The sequence below is a fragment of the Vespa crabro genome, chromosome 11, assembly GCF_910589235.1.
Source record: "Vespa crabro chromosome 11, iyVesCrab1.2, whole genome shotgun sequence".
Taxonomy (NCBI): domain Eukaryota; kingdom Metazoa; phylum Arthropoda; class Insecta; order Hymenoptera; family Vespidae; genus Vespa; species Vespa crabro.
Window position 1 is genome coordinate 381,429 of NC_060965.1, and position 19,379 is coordinate 400,807.

The 19,379-nt window shown below is 30.3% G+C and overlaps 4 protein-coding genes across 15 annotated transcripts; 2 read left to right on the forward strand and 2 right to left on the reverse strand.

Annotated features, from left to right (window-relative positions):
• Positions 1–1,363: 1,363 nt before the first annotated feature.
• On the reverse strand, positions 1,364–4,836 carry LOC124427897 (transmembrane protein 42-like). 2 transcript variants are annotated; one of them, XR_006943042.1, is made up of 5 exons: positions 4,434–4,836; positions 3,381–3,537; positions 3,093–3,239; positions 1,534–1,747; positions 1,364–1,477 (listed from the first exon to the last, which is right to left on the reverse strand). XR_006943042.1 is itself a non-coding variant. In XM_046971316.1 (4 exons), the coding sequence occupies exons 1-4, from the start codon at positions 4,478–4,480 to the stop codon at positions 1,598–1,600; spliced, it is 501 nt and encodes a 166-aa protein (XP_046827272.1). In that variant the 5' UTR covers positions 4,481–4,836; the 3' UTR covers positions 1,364–1,597. The 2 variants fall into 2 exon arrangements, 1 of the variants encoding a protein (XP_046827272.1); XM_046971316.1 differs by having other exon boundaries at positions 1,364–1,747.
• LOC124427879 (protein phosphatase 1 regulatory subunit 16A-like) lies at positions 1,746–13,108 on the forward strand. Of its 9 annotated transcripts, none has more exons than XM_046971277.1 (9): positions 1,746–1,861; positions 6,622–6,885; positions 6,993–7,295; positions 7,379–7,521; positions 7,620–7,745; positions 7,808–7,883; positions 7,991–8,208; positions 8,336–8,507; positions 10,447–13,108. In XM_046971277.1, the coding sequence occupies exons 1-9, from the start codon at positions 1,825–1,827 to the stop codon at positions 10,758–10,760; spliced, it is 1,653 nt and encodes a 550-aa protein (XP_046827233.1). In that variant the 5' UTR covers positions 1,746–1,824; the 3' UTR covers positions 10,761–13,108. The 9 variants fall into 9 exon arrangements, with proteins under 9 accessions (XP_046827233.1, XP_046827237.1, XP_046827239.1 ...); XM_046971281.1 differs by lacking the exon at positions 1,746–1,861 and adding an exon at positions 3,544–3,759; XM_046971283.1 differs by lacking the exon at positions 1,746–1,861 and adding an exon at positions 4,841–5,089.
• A 207-nt stretch (positions 13,109–13,315) lies between these two features.
• On the reverse strand, positions 13,316–16,798 carry LOC124427888 (peptide methionine sulfoxide reductase). 2 transcript variants are annotated; one of them, XM_046971301.1, is made up of 5 exons: positions 16,661–16,798; positions 14,926–15,086; positions 14,720–14,840; positions 14,489–14,625; positions 13,316–14,374 (listed from the first exon to the last, which is right to left on the reverse strand). In XM_046971301.1, the coding sequence occupies exons 1-5, from the start codon at positions 16,751–16,753 to the stop codon at positions 14,137–14,139; spliced, it is 750 nt and encodes a 249-aa protein (XP_046827257.1). In that variant the 5' UTR covers positions 16,754–16,798; the 3' UTR covers positions 13,316–14,136. The 2 variants fall into 2 exon arrangements, with proteins under 2 accessions (XP_046827257.1, XP_046827258.1); XM_046971302.1 differs by lacking the exon at positions 16,661–16,798 and adding an exon at positions 15,967–16,118.
• Positions 16,799–17,082: 284 nt separating this feature from the next.
• On the forward strand, positions 17,083–19,377 carry LOC124427887 (elongator complex protein 6-like). Of its 2 annotated transcripts, none has more exons than XM_046971300.1 (2): positions 17,083–17,646; positions 18,379–19,377. In XM_046971300.1, the coding sequence occupies exon 2, from the start codon at positions 18,499–18,501 to the stop codon at positions 19,357–19,359; it is 861 nt and encodes a 286-aa protein (XP_046827256.1). In that variant the 5' UTR covers positions 17,083–17,646; positions 18,379–18,498; the 3' UTR covers positions 19,360–19,377. The 2 variants fall into 2 exon arrangements, with proteins under 2 accessions (XP_046827256.1, XP_046827255.1); XM_046971299.1 differs by lacking the exon at positions 17,083–17,646 and adding an exon at positions 18,045–18,296.
• The last annotated feature ends 2 nt before the right edge of the window (positions 19,378–19,379 follow it).

The following is a 19,379-nucleotide window of genomic DNA, read 5'->3' on the forward strand; positions in this document are numbered from 1 at the left end:
CTCCGTCTTTGTAAATTTTCACATGAATTTTTATCGATGAAAAGCCTTTAGGAGAGCGTACATTTCTCCTTTTGTTCTAAAGCCACGCGTCGATTCGATATCCGTTTAATCTCTTGACGGATTCTTAGTCGCAGATGAATACCTAGACGAACAAAAAGATTGTTTGATTCAAAGCGGCATAAATATTTCTCTTTCACTTCTGTACGGTGAAAGCGATGCAATACGTATATGAAATTCGTAAGAGGTAGAGAATACTCATAAGAGAGAATTTTTTTTCTTCTCTCTTTTTCTTTTTTCTTTTTTCCTTTCATCCTCCTCCTCTTTCTCTTCTTCCACTATTTCTATCCGGTAGCACTAGAAGCACGGAGACCCACTTTACTGTGCTAAAACAAGCGCCTCTCCATATACTTCTAGACTCGTTCTTTCTTTCTTTAACTCTTTCTCGCTCCGTCACTCCTTTGCTCACTCCTCGTGGTTCTTTCTGCGCATTTCATCGACGAAAAGACCGCGTATTCTATTAGATTTTAAGAGAATTACGTATCCGTACGTAACGAAAACCTTCGTTTATTAATGTTACCTTATTAATCGTATGCGAAATAACATATTGTACGTGACAAATAGGTAAGCAAAAATGATCATTCTCATATATACGAGCGCTGTCATTTATTTAAAAAAAGGCCGACCAATCGGTCGCTGATAATTTTTTAAAGAAAAGCATCGAGTCATTATAATCAACGATATAGTTCAATATCGTTCCAATTTGAAACTTAACGCTAAAGTTACAGAATAAGAATTACGAAGGAGAGATTAACGTGGAGAGGTTTCTGTCTGGCCGTTCGAGTGCGTCACGATAAACAAGTTTCGAGGCGTGACAGCGTTTGTAAAAATATCTACGAATGCAGCTACTATCACCAACCGGCATTCTTATGCAAATAAAGTTAGCGAGAAGGTAGGATAATAATGATTGGCATGATCGGGCTCTTTATCGGTTAAAAAGACGAAGCGTAAATACGCTAAAGTTTCGATCACTTTCCTTCCCTCCATCTTTTATCTTCGTTCTCTCGTAATGCCTCTCGTTATTGCCTCTTGGCACGTGAGACAAAATCATCGTGGATGGACGGATGCGCCGTTGATAGGCGAGCAGTCCCTTGTGCATTTGTGCATGAATGCGTAACGAGTTACGCAAATCCTACGACGATGGCGTTTTGCCGCAAGGGAATTCACGATCCCTTTCTCTCTCTCTCTCTCTCTCTCTCTCTCTCTCTCTCTCTCTCTCTCTCTCTCTCTCTCTCTATCGTATAGGGCCGACGTGTTCACGAGCAACCCAGGCGCGATAATTATGTGAATTAAAAGTGAAAGAATATGGGTTCTCCTATTGTACCCTCAATAAAATTATCTTTTATATTATCTCTGTATAACTTGATACAATTTACATTATTAAATCAAACAGAACACCCTTGCTCATACGTTTGCTCATCTATAATTAAGTAAAGAATAAAAAAAGACGTTAAACGTGAAACAACTTTGGTTTACCTGAGTAACGATCTGAGTCACTCGTTCCTCTTACAAAGTCGACTGCAAAAATGCTTTCTGTAAATTATTGCTGTTTGAGCTTCCGCTGCTGGCTCGTAGAGTCTTCTTTGTTTGGTGTATAACAGATGAGAATCAAACCGAGGATTACCAAGGATGCACCACACCACCAAGTTAAGGAGGTCGACTCGCCGAATATTACAAAACCGAGGAACGCCTTGAAATTAGAAGAAAAGTATTTAACGAATTAAAATTATCTATAACTGGGAAACATAAGGATAATGATAGCAAAATATGATATCCAAAAGGAATACCCTAAAAATTAATCAACGTGAGTTTAATCTTTTATTTATCTTTATTTCTATCTTTATATTATACTTGACAATTATTGAAAGTAGAAAAAATCAATTATCGAATATCGTCGGGTATGCAGTGTATCCATGACGTGTAGATTTGTAATCGCGTAACGCATATTCCGCATGCCGTTATTATGCAACAGGCAACTTGTCGACGCTCTTCACGTGAGCATCGTTTTTAAAGAGAGTACGAGTTATGTCCGACATGTCTCTCGATCGCGAATTACGAGGTGTACGAGTACTCACGTAGGAGTATCGTTGTATTATCAGATCTACGGTAATTGCCACGATCGCATTATACCGGCTCTCTCGTAGATCTCGGTGATACGTCTAGCTTGCGGAACACCTTTCACTCTTGCCAAGCTACTTCTGGGAAAACGTATCGGCACAACGCTAATGTAAGCCCGATGAATTTATTCGAACTAACTAATACATGGAACAGTGATGGTGTTTAAGAGAAGCGTGAAGAGTGAATACAGTGATTACTCTTTTATACTTTTACATCGATTTTATATAACGGTGAAGAAAAATTTCGTCCAGTTCAGAAGATTGAAGAAAATAAGAAACTACGAAGAAAGATATAACATATATATATATACATATATATATATATATAGGAACAATTAGAAGACAAATATCGTATCGACGATAATTATAACTTTCCATGCGATAGTTACTTTCCCAACGCACACTCTTATAATGAAAAATAATTTTGTTCGAATACGCGAAGAAAAAATATACAGATATCGTAGACAATTTTTAAACGAGCTTTTTAAATTGTGAACCATTGGGAAAACTAACTTTTGGATAAAAGTAAAATTTGTGATTCAGTGCGAGGAGGATAGGAAAGTGAGGCTTTTATATTCGAAGAGTACCCACCAATCGTTAACGTACGAATCGAAAGCACTAGTCGAGGGTAGAGCGTGAAAAAAATCAAAGGCCTTTAAGAGACTCGTGAGCTTACTCGATGTGGAGATAAGTGCGCGATGGTATTGATAGTACGTTTATCGTTATCGACAGAAATGAGAAAACTAGAGATGGAAACTATGCCATTGTAAACAAATTAGTGCATTGATACTTTTCAAATTTACTTTGGTCTTACCACTTAGAATACTTTCGCGAAGAAAAGGCGCGATTAACACGTCGTCTGATAATATTCGTGCTAACAGTTCTCGACGGTGAACGGCAAATACATCGATTACTCACCGAACAAACATAATTCATCGCTGTACTGGCAACCGTAGCAGGTAAAGAAGATTCACTTCCGTTCAGAGCTTTTACGAAGAATGTGCAGCCTATTGTGTTAGTCACGACCATGAGCACGAGGAGGCTTACTTTTAGCACCATCGGTATCTTTTATCAGAAATTTATCATTCATTTAATTTATTACCTTCATCGATCGAAAATTTAATAAAGAGAAAATATTAACCTACAAGGTATGTAGAAAATTATATAAAAGGTAGCTTTAATATATTCAAATGTCGCGCCACTCACCAAGAAGACGAACTCAGCGCCACCGGCTAGCTTGCCAAACAAGCTACCGCAGGTAGCGAGAATGCCGCTGCACACAGCCAGGTGAATCTTTGTTTCTCCTTGCTCCATGAATTTCGTCGATAGTTTAGCGTCTTTTTCTTTCACGAAATCCATCGGGCTGGGAACAATGAACAATATTTTTAAATTAATAGAAATGTAGCATAAAGTATGACCACTTGGTGGATGATGTGGCTTTATCGATCGAATGAACTTCTGTTTGTTGCATAATAATGAAAAAGAGATAGTGGGAGAAATAAAAAGGAAGTAGATATATAATGTATATAAATGATGGGAAGGAACAAACAGTATTCAAAGTAGTAGCTTCAGAGTAAGAAAATAAGTATGTATGATATATATATATGAATGGAATTAAATTGTTGGACGAATTATACATTATGAGAAAAAGCATAACAGGGGAGGACGAATAAGTGGTTAAATGTATAGTAGAGAATATGAAAGAATATAAGGGCAAAATACTTTTCTATCGAGTCTTTTCTAATCGTACAATAATGTGTAACATAAATGGCGTATAGATGTTAACCCTTTCGCTTGTGAAATAATGTGTTCGCTGTAGACGTTGAAAATTTTCGATGCCGACGTACGGACCGCTAACGATGTTCGATACGCAATTCGTATTTGATCGTCAGTTTATCGATGGCGTATATAATACGCCTTCTTGTTTAAGCGTTCACTCTTAAAAAGGCGTATATTTACGCCATTCGAAGCGAAAGGATTAATTGTACATGTTTAACTCGTTAGTATTTTTAATTTTTCTCTATTAATCCATCTAAAGGAGAGTCTTATTGTAGGAAACCTCCAAAACTCTATTTCGAAATAATTGGCCCGTAATATTTTACCTTGAACATGAGGGAATTCACAACGAAGTACCGCTTTGACGATTTATCCCTTTCATGAATATTTTTATCTATACTTTACTATAAAAATAAATACGTCGGAATATTCTACGTAAGGATGTATATAAGTCACATAGAAAGTAACGAACATCTTTCTCACCTTCCCCTCCAACGGTTGATAGGTTTTGCACATAGAATTTTTTTCATTCGTCGGTGCTTCGCAATTACGTTTGATTGCGCGGCAAATTCAAAATAAAGAAATAAATCGCGGGTGAAGGATGGCGCGCGAACGCGAAATGTCTACAGGTAGTTTAAAAATGGCGACAGACAGGTAAACGTTATTGGAGGGAGCGCGCGCTGCCACGAACGATACTGATAATAAGGAAAGGCCAAGTCGTTGTTAGGACGAGAGAATTGTTCCTTATAGAAAACGCGTTCCACGAATAAATTTGATCTCTTCTTTTCCATCATTCTTCTGTTTTCCTATATCCTATATATATCTATTCTCTCTTTGCCAGCGTGGATGAAAATCTCTTCCTCCGTTCTCTCTCTCTCTCTCTCTCTCTCTCTATCTCTATCTTGCTAGAAAAGGAAGAAAGAGGAAAGTGTTGAACAAGATAAAAAAAAATGCTGTCTTTTCGCCGGTCGAAAAGCCGCCGCGCTTTTCTCGTCGCGTGATATCGAACGTCGTAACTTCGAAGCCGCGCGAGAGAGTAACAAAAAGGGAACGAGGAGGTGGCAGTGGAGGCGGAGGAGAAGGTAGAAGAGGTGGCGGAGGAGGAGGAGAGTCCCCTTTGAGTCGCCGTGTGCATGCAGGTGCGTAAGGTAAACCGGCCCGTCGTCGTCGTTGGGTACGTCGAGCCAATGTCTCTTCCTTATCGTGCTCTACGTTCATTTCTTTATCGTACCGAGGACGGAAAGTCGAACCGTCTCGACGTCGACCGACACTCCGATTTTTCATCATTGGAAAATTCAACGACGACAGCGACGATGTCATTTTCGGTGCCGACTGACCTACCACAATTTTTCTTTCGTTCAAACACCTTTTAAATACGGGACACCAAGTGCCTTCTCTGCAATGAAACGAGCGTTCTAATTTTTGTTCTACCTATTCTGTTATGTGAGATTAGGTCTTTATCGTTCACACACGATCTCGAGTTTTCCTTTTCTTACAGATAAGAACCCTAATTCAACTCTTTGTAATTTCACTTGAGATTCGATTCGGTAAATTAATTTTTCTCTTTTCTCTCTTTTTTCCTTTTTTTTTTTTTTTTTCTTTTCCATATTTTATATCAGTGTATATGTCAATTTTACTTTAGCTTTTATATAAATTATTATTTCTTCAAAGGAAATCTAAATGAAATAAATTATTCAAAATGCTGTGCTCTCTTATATTCAATGTCAATTTAAATGTATTTCACAAGAGACAAAATATATTACACAGACATCTGTTTTATTTGCTATACTTGAAACCACATTAAAAATATAATAACAACTTGGAATTATACCTAATTATTATATGATATCTTCTTTGATCTGATCTTAAGACTTTAATCTTCACACTTGAGCCAATATACCTTTATCATTATAACAGAGCTATCAAATAGAATGTATATATTGGCATGTTATTTTTCAAGAATAATTTACATATATTATGATTATTTTTTTCCATATGTAGCATTACTTTCTTATATATAATATTTTCTAATAATATAATAAATACACCTTTCGACTCGTTAGAAGAATATCTTCATCCAAGCTTTTCTCTAAACTGTTCCAGCAAGAATAATATTGACATATAATCTAACTGACATTATTCTTTAGAAAAATATCTTATTTATAATTTCTAAGAAAGCTAAACAGATATAAAATTATGATCACTTGTCCAAAGAGATATTTTTGTATGTGCTGAAACATTTGTGCAAATATACGTTTATCTACCTGAGTAATTAATAAGTTTATTTTGGCACCAGGCTAAAATATACTATAAATTCTCTAGCAGTCAACCAAAAATATATTGCTCAAGTTATATATACATTATTGAAACAACTAAATCTCTGTATTATTTCAAGATGATGATGAGTATTTATCAACAAATTTTCAAGTATTTAAAAATGAAATCATGGTGGTATAAACATAGCGGTAAATTTATCTTGTTTTGTAATCCGAACATATTTTCTTCTTATTCGTATAATAATCATAATCAAAATGTACTTACGATATATTCCTAATAGTTATTATACGAGCTGCAGAATTGAGGCAAAATATAAAATTACAATAATTGAATTTAAAATATTAAATTGTTGTATATAATTCTATGAACAATTAAACATTTTTTCTTTTAACAGGAAAATACAGCTGTAAGAACTATAAGCACATAACAATGGAACACGCGGATTTGGTAGCAGATATGGTCCGTGTAGAAAGGCTCACTACGCAAGAACGACTACATCTTGCACGACATCGTAGACTTCAGCAGTTAAAAGTGTGGCGTCAGCGTGAGAAAGAATGGCTACGGAATCAAACCAGACATACAAGCAACAAGCGTCATATATACTTCAATGATAGTGTCATGTTATTAGAAGCTGCTGCAAGAAATGATATAGATGAAGGTAACGATAACAGTGTGTATAATTTGGAATATAGTTCCACTATAAAAAAAGTAAAATACTTTCTATTACCTTCAGATTTTATTAATGTATGATAAATGCATTTTTAGTTAGGAGACTGTTGAAAAAAGGAGTAAATCCCGATTCAACAAATGAAGATGGATTAACTGCATTGCATCAATGCTGTATAGATGACAATGAAGAGATGATGAAGTTACTTGTTGAATTTGGTGCTAATGTGAATGCTGAAGATAGTGAAAAATGGACTCCGTTACATGCTGCTGCTACCTGCGGTCACTTACATCTTGTAAGGTATCTGATAGCTAGAGGTGCGAACTTATTGGCTGTTAACGCTGATGGAAATATGCCTTATGACATTTGTGAGGATGAAAAGACATTAGATTGTATCGAAGGTTGATGTCTTATTTATATAATTAATATAAATGATATATATTTTAAGTCAATCTCTCGAAAATCTATATTATTTTCATTTTAGGGGAAATGGCAAGACGAGGCGTTACACAGGAATTAATAGATGAAACTAGAGCGTCAACTGAAGTTCAAATGTTGAGAGATTTGCAAAAAATTGTTACCATGGGTGGAGATCTCGAGTATAAGGATCATCAAGGTGCTACACCTGTATGTTCAAATTCCTCTATTTTATTCTGAAATATAATTTTATTTATTGAATTTATTAAATAGTATATTACATATCTTTTGCAATATAATTCTTATAGCTTCACATAGCATCGGCAAATGGTTATTTAAGGGTAGTCGAATATCTTCTCGATCAACACATTTCTACAGATATAGAAGATAATGATAAATGGCAACCTGTCCATGCAGCAGCATGTTGGGGTCATGTAAGTGAATTATTAACTATTCAATATTTGAACCTTAAAAAATCAATTTTAAAACATTTCAGTTAGAAGTTCTAGAACTATTGGTACAAAATGGGGCTGATTTAAATGCAAGAAATAAGCATGACGAAACTCCTGCTGGTAAAGATTCATTTAAATATAAGTAGAAGAAATTTTATTTTTGTCTTTTTGAATAACTAAGCTATACAAATTTTTTATGATAACATATATATAACAATGAACTATAGATATTTGTGAAGATCCTGAAATTAGAGAACGTATAGTTGAACTTAAAACGGAACAAGAGAGTAAACGATTACGAGAAGCACAAGGTCGGCGGGTACGAAGATCGCAAAGTATAAATACCCGTACTCAAAGCGTACGACGGACATCGATCAGAGACAAAGTTCTCACAACAAAGAAAGATGCTCAAGAGGAAGCAAGACTGAGGTTACAAGCACAACAGGTGAAATAATCTAATTAAACAATCAATATATATTATAATACAACATTTTTAATTGTAAATAAACTACAAATTGTGCTTATTTCTACTAGCTCATCAAAATTACATTAGAATATTTGATTTATTTTAGACATATGTTAGTATTCCAACTCCTAATCTTCCACAAACAGAGAACAGCACTAATACGCAAGATGTGGTAAATAATGAAACTGAATCAAGTACGCTGACTCCTGCTGTACGCAAAGGGCCAGAAGGAAAGGATAATGATTCTTTTATGCATGAAGATGTTGATAAAGATTCAGGTACATTCCAATTCTTTTTATGCTTGTATTGGTTGTGGTTTAGTAGAACATTGTGGTAAATGGTAGCTTTTTCCCAAGAATCATTAAAAGTGAACATTTTCTTTTTTCTTTTTTCTTTTTTCTTCATGATCTTCTTAATATTCACACATAACTATATTTTATTATCTTTTATAATGTACAAAGTAAGATTATGTTATGTATGTATATTAAGGTATATTGCATCTTTCTCTGATTTTTTTCAGTCAATAATTTCTTAAATTTAAGTTGTGTTATGACTCAATGATTATCTCATTGGATGTAATTTGGATATATAAATGACAATAATAATATGCTGTGATACAATAATGTATCTTTAAGTATCTTCAAAAGTTTTAAAGTCTTTGAAAATGAAATTATTTCAATATATCTATGTTAGTCAGCATAGGTTAACATTTATAAATATATATAAATGATAGGAAGACTCTGCGTGTAGTTTATGAACTCTGCGTGTAATCCAAATACGTGGTCCAAATATGTTAGTTACCTATCATTTACCTGCTTTTCTCTTTTTCATTACTGCGTGCTCCTGACTAATTCTGAGGTTAGTTTTTTATGTCACTTTCCTATTTCTTTAATCACATTTTTGAGCAAATTGTATTGATTGATTTTTTCAAATCTTGTATATACATTGCAATCATGCATATATAATTTATATTTGTACAACATATATAGTACATTTATCTACCAATATGCTCTTTTGTTTTGTAGAAGTTCTATACTTTAACTAAATCATTTCACTGGGATAATACGTTTGCTTGGTTTAACAAAATTTTAAAAATGATAAATATCAATTTAAAATGATCTAGTAATTAAATAATTATAATTTTTTGTTAAATATGAAGTACTTCCCATGTGTTTGGACATACTTTGAAACTCGGAAATAATAGAAATTTTTTAAGGAAATTTTATAATAATGATTAAAAGTGCAATGATAAAAGATAATTTATTACTTAGCAGAAATCTATATAAAATATACTCGCTACGAATTCATAGGTCTAGTGTACATTTAGAAAATTATTATTGTTTGATACATTAATAATTTTATTAAAAATACCAAATATTTAATGGCCTATAGTGTAGTACAGCATGATTATATTACAATTTTGTGAGCTTTCATATAATTTACATTTATCACGAAGTTTCTATATATTTTATGTATATAATTGGTACTTAATAAGTACCAATCTTATCATCTTCTAAGGTTATTAAGGTGAATAGACGAATAGTATTGAATAAAAACATATTAGTCAATTTAATAAACATATCAGTTGTAGTTTGGAGATATAAAAAAAATATTTACAACAAACTTGCTACAAACTGATATATAAGATTTTGTTATACATGAATAAAATAGCCTTATAAAAGATTATTATTCTAATCACTATTTTATCTCAATACTACTCAGTCTACCATGAGCAAGCATAGCTAAACTGTTCAATTATGGTAGCTTGTTAAAATGCAGTACAGTTGCTTTAGTAATATTGAACTTTTATAATAATGACATCGTGTTAAAAAAGTATGTTATTATTGTAATTGCATCATTATTATATGTAGAAGCATAGAACTGGAACAAAGAATACCAAAATCTAGTTCCTTTTTTGAATCTAATATATAATTATATTCTATATACTCATATACACATTGACTTAAAAAGACTTTGATCTGCAATATGCTATATACTGTATATGCACACTGGTGACATGGTACTTCTTTATGCAGTGTTTAACGCTTATGCTCAAGCATGTCATGCTTAGTGCATGAGTCTAGTTGAAACATCATTTCCAACCATAATCAGTGCATAGCATATAAGGGGTTAGGTGAAGGGATCGCAAAATGGATTTACAACGAAAAGAAGTTGAGCTTGAAGGAAAATAGCACTGGATTTACCTATTTGCCTCAGCAGTGACAGAACCTGATGTACCAGTTGGCAGCCAGCAACCTATTTACTCGACAGATGATACCAATGGAAAGATCAACATACATGTGTCTGTAGTTTTTGTCAAATCTCTATCAGATTTGAAAAAGAAGAGGGCACAAAATCGACATATATCAAGTGGTTCCGTGGATACTAATGGAAATGGTTTTCCAGTTGTACCAGTTTCATCTATATCCAACTCTGATTTGGGCACAAGTGACTTTCAACGATTTACTGGAAACACAAGTGAAATTATTGGTGATAACCACTCAGAAAAGAGTTGTTGTACTGTCATGTAAAATGTACATATACGAAGATAAAGTTACACGTCGCTAAACTAAATGTTCCTTGAACATAACATGGTAAATATATCTATTCAATTTTTAGATAAAATTTAATTGCATTGATCATTGTACTTAATTCTTCTTAGACTTTTCATAGATCAAAATTCATATGATATTAGAAATATACTTTTATATATACTTAATTATCCTTATTGGGATTCCTGAATAAGCATTACATTCTCTGTAATGTATGTTATTAATAATAATATTTTAAAATGTTATAGAATCAATTTTAGAAATGTTATCCTATTTTGGAATGATTAAATATGTACTTAACAGTTATAGTAACAATGTATTATAGTTAAATTTTTGACATATATTATTCTGCAATTTGTACATAAACTATCATTTGTATTTACACCGTTAATTAGTTAATAATATTAGATATCTTTAACTATTTAGTTAATAATTAGCCATCATTATAAAATTTTAATAATTAATTTATAAGCACGATGGTCTTGTAAAAAACTGATTGCGAGATATTTCTTTTTGCTTCTATTATTATATCTCTTATGTATGTGATAATAGTATCGCACTTGTCTTTCGAAATATATATTCATGCAAATTAGAAATAAATTTATAAGCAAGCCTCTTTTTGATTTAAATGTTTCATAGTGCTTTAGAATCTCTCTATTATATCAGTTTTTCACATGACCTTTGTTGTACAGAATTTTATTTATTTAAAAAAAGTATTCTAAATAGAGAGTAAACTTATATACATATATATACATATATATATATATATATATATATATATATATATATATATATATATATATATATATATATATATATATTTATTCTATAAAAAATTATCTTCTCATAAGCAACAGCCAAACATAAGACTACACTCAATATCTTCCAGTCTTTTTTATGAATATAAAATATAATAACTATATAAGTGCTAATTTTATATTAATTTAAGCAGCCAAATTTTTATATCTACTTCTGCTTATATAAAATATAATATATATCTATATTAGCATGTTAAGTATTTAAAACGATGTCTTCAATTATAAGGGAAAAAAAAAGGTAGAAAAGAAACACCACTGTAATTTAAATATTTCACATTGTCATTCAAAAATGTATTAAAAAAATAATTAGATTTTCCAAATTACATGTTACAGTGGATATAACGTATATGTTAAATGTCTATCTATGAACTAAAGACATCTATTTTTTTAAAAATATGTGTTATGATATAATCATCAGATAATTATATTATATCTAAATTAACAATATATAAGAATGTGATTAATAAAACGAAGAAGAAATTTTCTATGACATTTAAATAGAAGAATATATCGATATTCTTTAAAAATGAAAGATATCTGCTGTAAAAAATATATATGTATACAAAATATAATAATTTTTATTTTATCATATTATCAGAGCACAATTGGTACTTTTTCTTTGAGTTGTTAGTTCAAATCTCAATTGATGAGAAAAGAAAGCCTATTATACTACAAATAATAAATTATATCTTCCTATATAATCAGTATCAATGTGTTCAGAAAGAATAATAGTTCTAAATATTCTTGCAATAACAATAATTTTCTTAGACTTTTACGTGTAATATTAAAGTTGTGATGTCATAATGACAACTCTCATGTATATTTTAACTGCCCTAACCAATTATCTTAATTAAAATTCAATATAGATATTATTTAGAATTATAAAACCTATTAATATTCATATTCATTGAAACAAATTTAGTGCTACAATTTTTGCAAACAACAATGTTCTTTAGATAATCATTTTTATAAACAAATGCAGATATCTTCCTAGCTTTTATGAATAATTTCAATTAAACTAATAAAATATATACTATCTTTAGGCAGGCGTTCAAATGTAAGACCATTATTATGTCTTACATAACATAACTTGTCTATATATCACGACAATATATATCAAAAATTATTAAGTAGAAAAAAAAAATTAATACTGAACAATATATGTAAATGTATCATCATATGCACTTTTTCGATATTAAACAATTAGATGATATAAAATGTGTTCTTTTATCATATATTAATGCAATGCATAATGCTCGGAAAACATTTTATTTATTTATTAGGATTTTCTTCATTAAGATTATGGGAGGAAATAAGATTATTATTAAACATTTTCGTATAATTAAATAACATTGTCTTAACAGAAAAAAGTTACGCTTTTTTTGTCTGTAAAAAGCACAGTATAATGTAAAATATGTAATGTAAAATATATAAGATTATATTGTAATGTAAGTTATTATAAAATATTTACTAAACATTCTGAAATGGTGCTCATCATATAAAATAAAAGGATTGTATACAATAATTATTAGATATTAAAATTGTATATAAATATAACGATCAGTTAGTTAAGTAAAATTGAAAGATATTTTTCTTTTTTATAATAATATTCATCTCATATTATTTCACTTTTTATATATACATATATTTTTTTATTATTACGCTATTTCATTCAAAAATAATGTGATTTAGGGGTTTTATCATTATACTCAAATATTAGAAACAATATAATATAGATTTAATTTGATTATCATTACAACTTAGATTTTTATATGATAAAAATTCTATGAAATATAAATGTTCACAATATAATAAGCACTTTAAAATATAATTTCATCTTCTCTGTAAAGATACTTTTACAAATGTACTACCTATACTCTATTGTACAGCTACTTTTCTCAATTGGTTTAATCGCTATTATATTTGTATTAAAATATATTCGTGATATTTAAAAATTGCTTCTGTGTAAGTAATATCTTTTTAAACTATAGCATACAAGTACACTATTATATAGCACTGTACACTTAATGATGGTTTAAAAAAATTCAATGAGAACACGTATGTTTCTGTTTACGTTAACACGTCATATATATATATATATATATATATATATATATATATATATATATATATATATATAATATCCATGATGGTACTCTCTTTTATTCTTATACTCTCAATAGAAGTATGGATAATACTGTGGATGTAAAATAACTAAAAATATGAAATATCATCATACATGAAAAGAAGGTGTTTGTAGTATGCATAAAACTATTGCGTGTAACTTTAACTATCTATATCTTACAACATGATATAAAAAGAGAAAAAAATATGATTTGCTATAATACTATTATTTAGATTTTATAATAAATACGTCATATTTAATTTGAGCAGAAGTAACATTTTGTATCTATGAATCAATTTATAACAAAGTTTTATAAATTAAACTAAATTAAACAACAGATTTCCTTGCAGTAAGGAACTAATTTCGTCAGTCTACGTTTTTCCAGTAGAATTAATTTCATTTATTTAATAAACTAACAATATAGACCAGTTCCTTGATTTTTAATAAGATATTTTTTTATATACTGTGCAGCTTTGTCACTAAGTCCAAAATTTGGTAAATCTTTTTCAAGTTGCTCTAATGATCCAACTCCTGCTATATACCCATTCAATTTAGCTGCTAAAGGTGAAGTACGTAATATCTCACCTGTTGTAAGACCGGTAGTTTCGATTAACCATGGATGATTTTGAAGACGATACTTTTGATGATAACTAAAAATCAAAACAAATTGTAATTCAATTAATTACACCTATCATTAAAAGCACCTATTACTAAAATAAAATTACTACGAATGACTTTTATTATCAAGTTCACATGTGACTTACTCTTCTGCTGGATAAAATTTTTCAAATGGTTTAATCTCGGTGACAAATGTTTCTCCACGTTCACGTTGTTCGTGGTCTTTTGATTTTTCAGCTATCATCTTTTGTTCTTCATCGTGATATAAAATTAATGACATATACTGCAAATTTCAAGATATTAAAAAAAAAAGGAAAAAGAACATTTAGAAAAAAATTTAATATGAAATAAAAATTTAATCAGGGAAAGCCAATTACCTGTCGTTTAATTTTTGTTATTAAACTATATTCATGGTTATTCCAAAATATACTAAGTAATTGCGCGTATGATACAACATCTGGGTCAAATTCAATATCAATAACTTCTGTATGGTCACCTCTGTAATAGAAACGAGAACAGTATTGATAATCGTATAAGCGATCAATTATAAAAATTGAATGAAATTATAAAAAAAGCATATTACATGTTTTTATATGTTGGCGTCTCCTTAGTACCACCGGAATAACCTACACAAGTCCTTATAACACCGGGTAATGCTCCAAAGAGGGAATCACCAGCCCAGAAGCATCCCATACCAAAAGTGGCATGCTTTCCTTCAACTTCCTCCAGCTGACCAGGCATTTTCTTTGGCAGACAAAAGTTACATTCGTACACATCGCTACTGCACATGTAGTAGGATATAGAACAGTTACCCAAATAAGAGATCACCGTTCGTGGTAAAGAAAATATGAGTAACATCGGCAATGTTACGTCAATAACATTTAATTTATTCATTTCGTTAAATTTTTTTCTTTATTATATACACTTTAAAAACTAAAAAAGAAAGAATATTCGTAAGGATAATTTAAGTTCAAGGAACGCGATACACGTGCGAACAAACGCGTCCACGTATCAAAATAAGTACTTTAACTACTCTGGCACCCAAAAAATGCGCGTGATCTAGTCAAGGCTAATCAGTGATATCTACCGCGAGAAAGTATTTCATTTATTACGGATTTTCAAAAGTCTACTTAAAGATTCGTCATTAAAAAAAAAAAAAATTTCATTAGCAAATGAAAAAAGATCTCGTGTCATTAATATACGTCTAATGATCTTTAGCGAATAATTTATATCGTTCCAATATGTCTTTGATCGAATCGTGTGGAAGCACCTTAACGTTTCAAATCACAGACCATCAAAATAGAATTTGAGAACCATCGAATTTCAATTTGCTTGATCATCTTAATATCGTTCGTCCATTTATAATTTTTTGCAACATGTTTCACATTGAACCATCTAATTTAATAAGCCTGGAAAAGAGTCGACATGGTTTACAATAACGTTCGGCATTAAATTTTATTTTATTTAGTGTGAAAAAAATTAATAGTACTATCACTATATATACTTATATTAATAAGTAAAAAATATCTTAGAGAAAGAACTTGTCAATGTTAAAAAATATACCAATGAAGATTATACCTATGTTACGTAAAATTGTATGTGAGATCGAATATTGTAAATTTACCTTTGTTGTTTATGGAACAAATTAGATCCGCACAATCTAAAAGAAGAGCGTTCGTCCGGGAGTCAAAAGACGAATTCTCGATAAAGCGAAGGCACAAGAATTACTACCAAACGATTCATCGAGCTACACTTTTTATCTGTGTTTAAGCCTTTAGTATCCCCACCACAAAGTTCGTCTTCCCCCATTCTTCGCAGGTCGTCTTTCAATAACTGTTCCTCACGTGCACGCATTGTTTTTTCGCAAGATGCTTTTCTTTTGTGAACATATTTTTTCTCATATTAAAATATATAATCACAGATTTTACAACAACTGATAAAAATTCAAATTTCGTAGCAAACTTCACAGAGGATCGCTCGTTTTCGTACATCTTTATGTATATATAATTAAACCGACAATTTTTGGTATAATTACAGAGAATATAATATAACAACTATAGAAAATATAATATTAAGTTTAAAAACTGTGCATATAATTTAGCTAATTTTTAAAAGGTAAAGTTTTCTTTGTACACTTTCTAATATTCTTTTTTTTTTTTTTTTTTTTTTTTAGCCACAATACATTGTTCCCAAATGTGCAACAGCCAATTAGATGAGCTAAATATAAATCGATCGTAGCAATTGATATTTATTCAGATCAAATCGAACAATCGAATTTGTAGCAGAATAAAGAAAAGCGAGGGATAAGTGCAGCTTACCTTAACATTTACGTTGAAAAAGCGAATTTGCGAAGGACCACCACCAATTTTCGTTGTCTTTTTACAAGTCTTTAAAATAACCCGTGACGCCATTGTCGAATAGTTTTAATTTTTATAAATAATTACGTTTCGTAAAAAAAAAAGGTTAAGGTGTTAAGCTGTTACCTTTTTATGATCGTTTTCTTGAAAAATTTCTTATTTCTATATAAGTCACGTAATCTTTCTTTATATAATTAAAAAATATTGTACATAATAATTTATAGTTAAAAATCTTTTACAGATGACCGTAAAAATGTTGAGAGGTTACGCGTAATACGATCAACCCTAAAAGCTTTCACTGTTTCACACTACTCAAGGTAAGAACTATCGGCGCATGTACCGAAAATATAAACTCACATGCGTAAAAAGCATCGAGTGTGGTTAAGTATATCACCCTTCGATACGTGTGTATACTCTTTCCAAATTAGCATGCGGATTGTAATACATTTGTATATTATATTGTAAACTCTGCCATATCATTTTACTCTTAAATTAGTTATATTGCCAATCTCTGAATAGAGTAAGATAAACGGATTAATTAATTGGATATTAAAATTTTTAAGATAATTTGTTAACAACGTCACAGACGAATTGTATAAGGTTGCATTAAAAGTAAAAATACGCGGGAATTTATACGAATTTCAAATCTAACTTTATCGAAGCATGTTCAAAATCGAATTTTCGATATTTTCGATTGTAAATAAAAAACGATAATGGACATTTACATTTTATTGTTTTGAACTATTTTAAATAGCGAAGATTTTAAAGGTAAATACTCAAATTCGATTCACGTGGAGATCTTTTGATTGATAGATAGATCGATAAATAATTGATTGTCACCTTACGGTCACTTCGTATTTCTTTCAATAACGCAGTAACAACAATTGACGATTTATGAAGTTTAATAATCTATGATTACTCATGAGTTGCATCAGAAAAAGCAAGTGGTAAGTTTGATTTAAATAAAATTGCGGAACACTGACTGATGTAATCTTCTTTCTGATAGTACCAAGCTTCTGCTTACATATTTACATCCTATTACACATTTAAAGCAATTCTATCATTGATACTGTTATCATTCATTTCCCCGCAGTACCGCATTCATTTTCCGTTCATTTGAAATGCTGAGTAATCAAAACTTTTTTCGCATCTTTATCAAACCATTAAGATATCAAAATGTTTATATATATATATATATATGTATATATATATATATATATATATATATTTTTTTTTTTTTTTAATGTTATTTTATCATATCATTTAACATACAAGTTAAAATCTTCCCATTGTCTTGCAACAATATTTTGTATCTATTACGTATACATAAAATTGTTGCATCAGATCTATTTCTTTGTCAGAATTCTTCGATCCAGTTTTATTATACGCAACTCATTGTTTGTCTTACTTTTTCAATAAGTTTCTTAAAAAATTTATTAATATTTACAAGATTTTTTTCTTTTTAAATAATACTTTTAAGCTAAACTTATACAATACTTAATTGTCTTCGTCATGTACTTCCTGTCATGCTTTTGAGGTTAGAAATATTAGGGACACTTATGTTTGTGTGACTAATGCACGTGCACGATCTGTATTAGTACGTATTATAATATTTTGTTCAATATTTCTTTAATGATGGTACAATATAAATGTTTCTTTTTTGTTTTTTTTTTTTATAGACTATAATACAAAACAGTTTTACATAAAAGTACAAGAATAAGATATCATTGGAAGTGATAGAAATATTAATTGTGAAACTCTATTTTTATATAAATAATTTTTGTATAATCTATTATAATATGGTAACCTTAATGGATTCTATATGTAATACTATTGGTATCGATAGAGTGGATATGCATGGAAGAATGGTTTTAATCGAAGAGCAACATGGCTCTGATGCAAATTTTTTAGTGAATGCACTTATTTCAAATGCATTGAAAAAGGACTATGGAATTTGTTTTGTACTTTTTCATAATACATTTAGTCATTATCATAATGTAAGTATGAGAAGTGGTCATAACCTAATGACATTAAAAGAAAAGGGTAAAGTAACACTTGTAGAGCCCATGAAAGAATTAATGAATAATATAAATGGAATATACATGGATACCGATACTATGGACGTTAGTAACAGAATTTTCTTTGATTTAAATGTTAAAGTGTCGGATAATAGCAAAGATAATAGATTAAATGGTATGACTGTGGTTGATAACATGTTTAAACTTTTAAGAGATAGCTATAATGAAGTGGCAAATAAAAACAAAACAGTTTTAATAATTATAGAGGATATTTCTCATCTGTCCGATTTAGGATTAACTCTTAAAGATTCTATGTACTATGTAAGATATATAAGATCGCTTATGGAATCTTATCCTATGACACAGTTGTGTGTTACAGTGCATACATACCAAAATGATGTACAAAGTTGTACTCCTAATTTTATTTGTAATAATCTTAAATATATGGCAGATCTTGTTCTTATAGCAGAACCATTAATGACTGGTCATTCTAATGATGCTTCTGGAAAAATAACAGTCTGCTGGAATGTAGATTCTGTAAGAAGCGAATATCATTGGACAGAAAAAATAACATATTTATATAAATTGCTAGGTTGGCATGTAAAAATATTTGCACTTGGTGCAACAACGTTTGTGACATAAAAAACTTGCTTATGAAAACA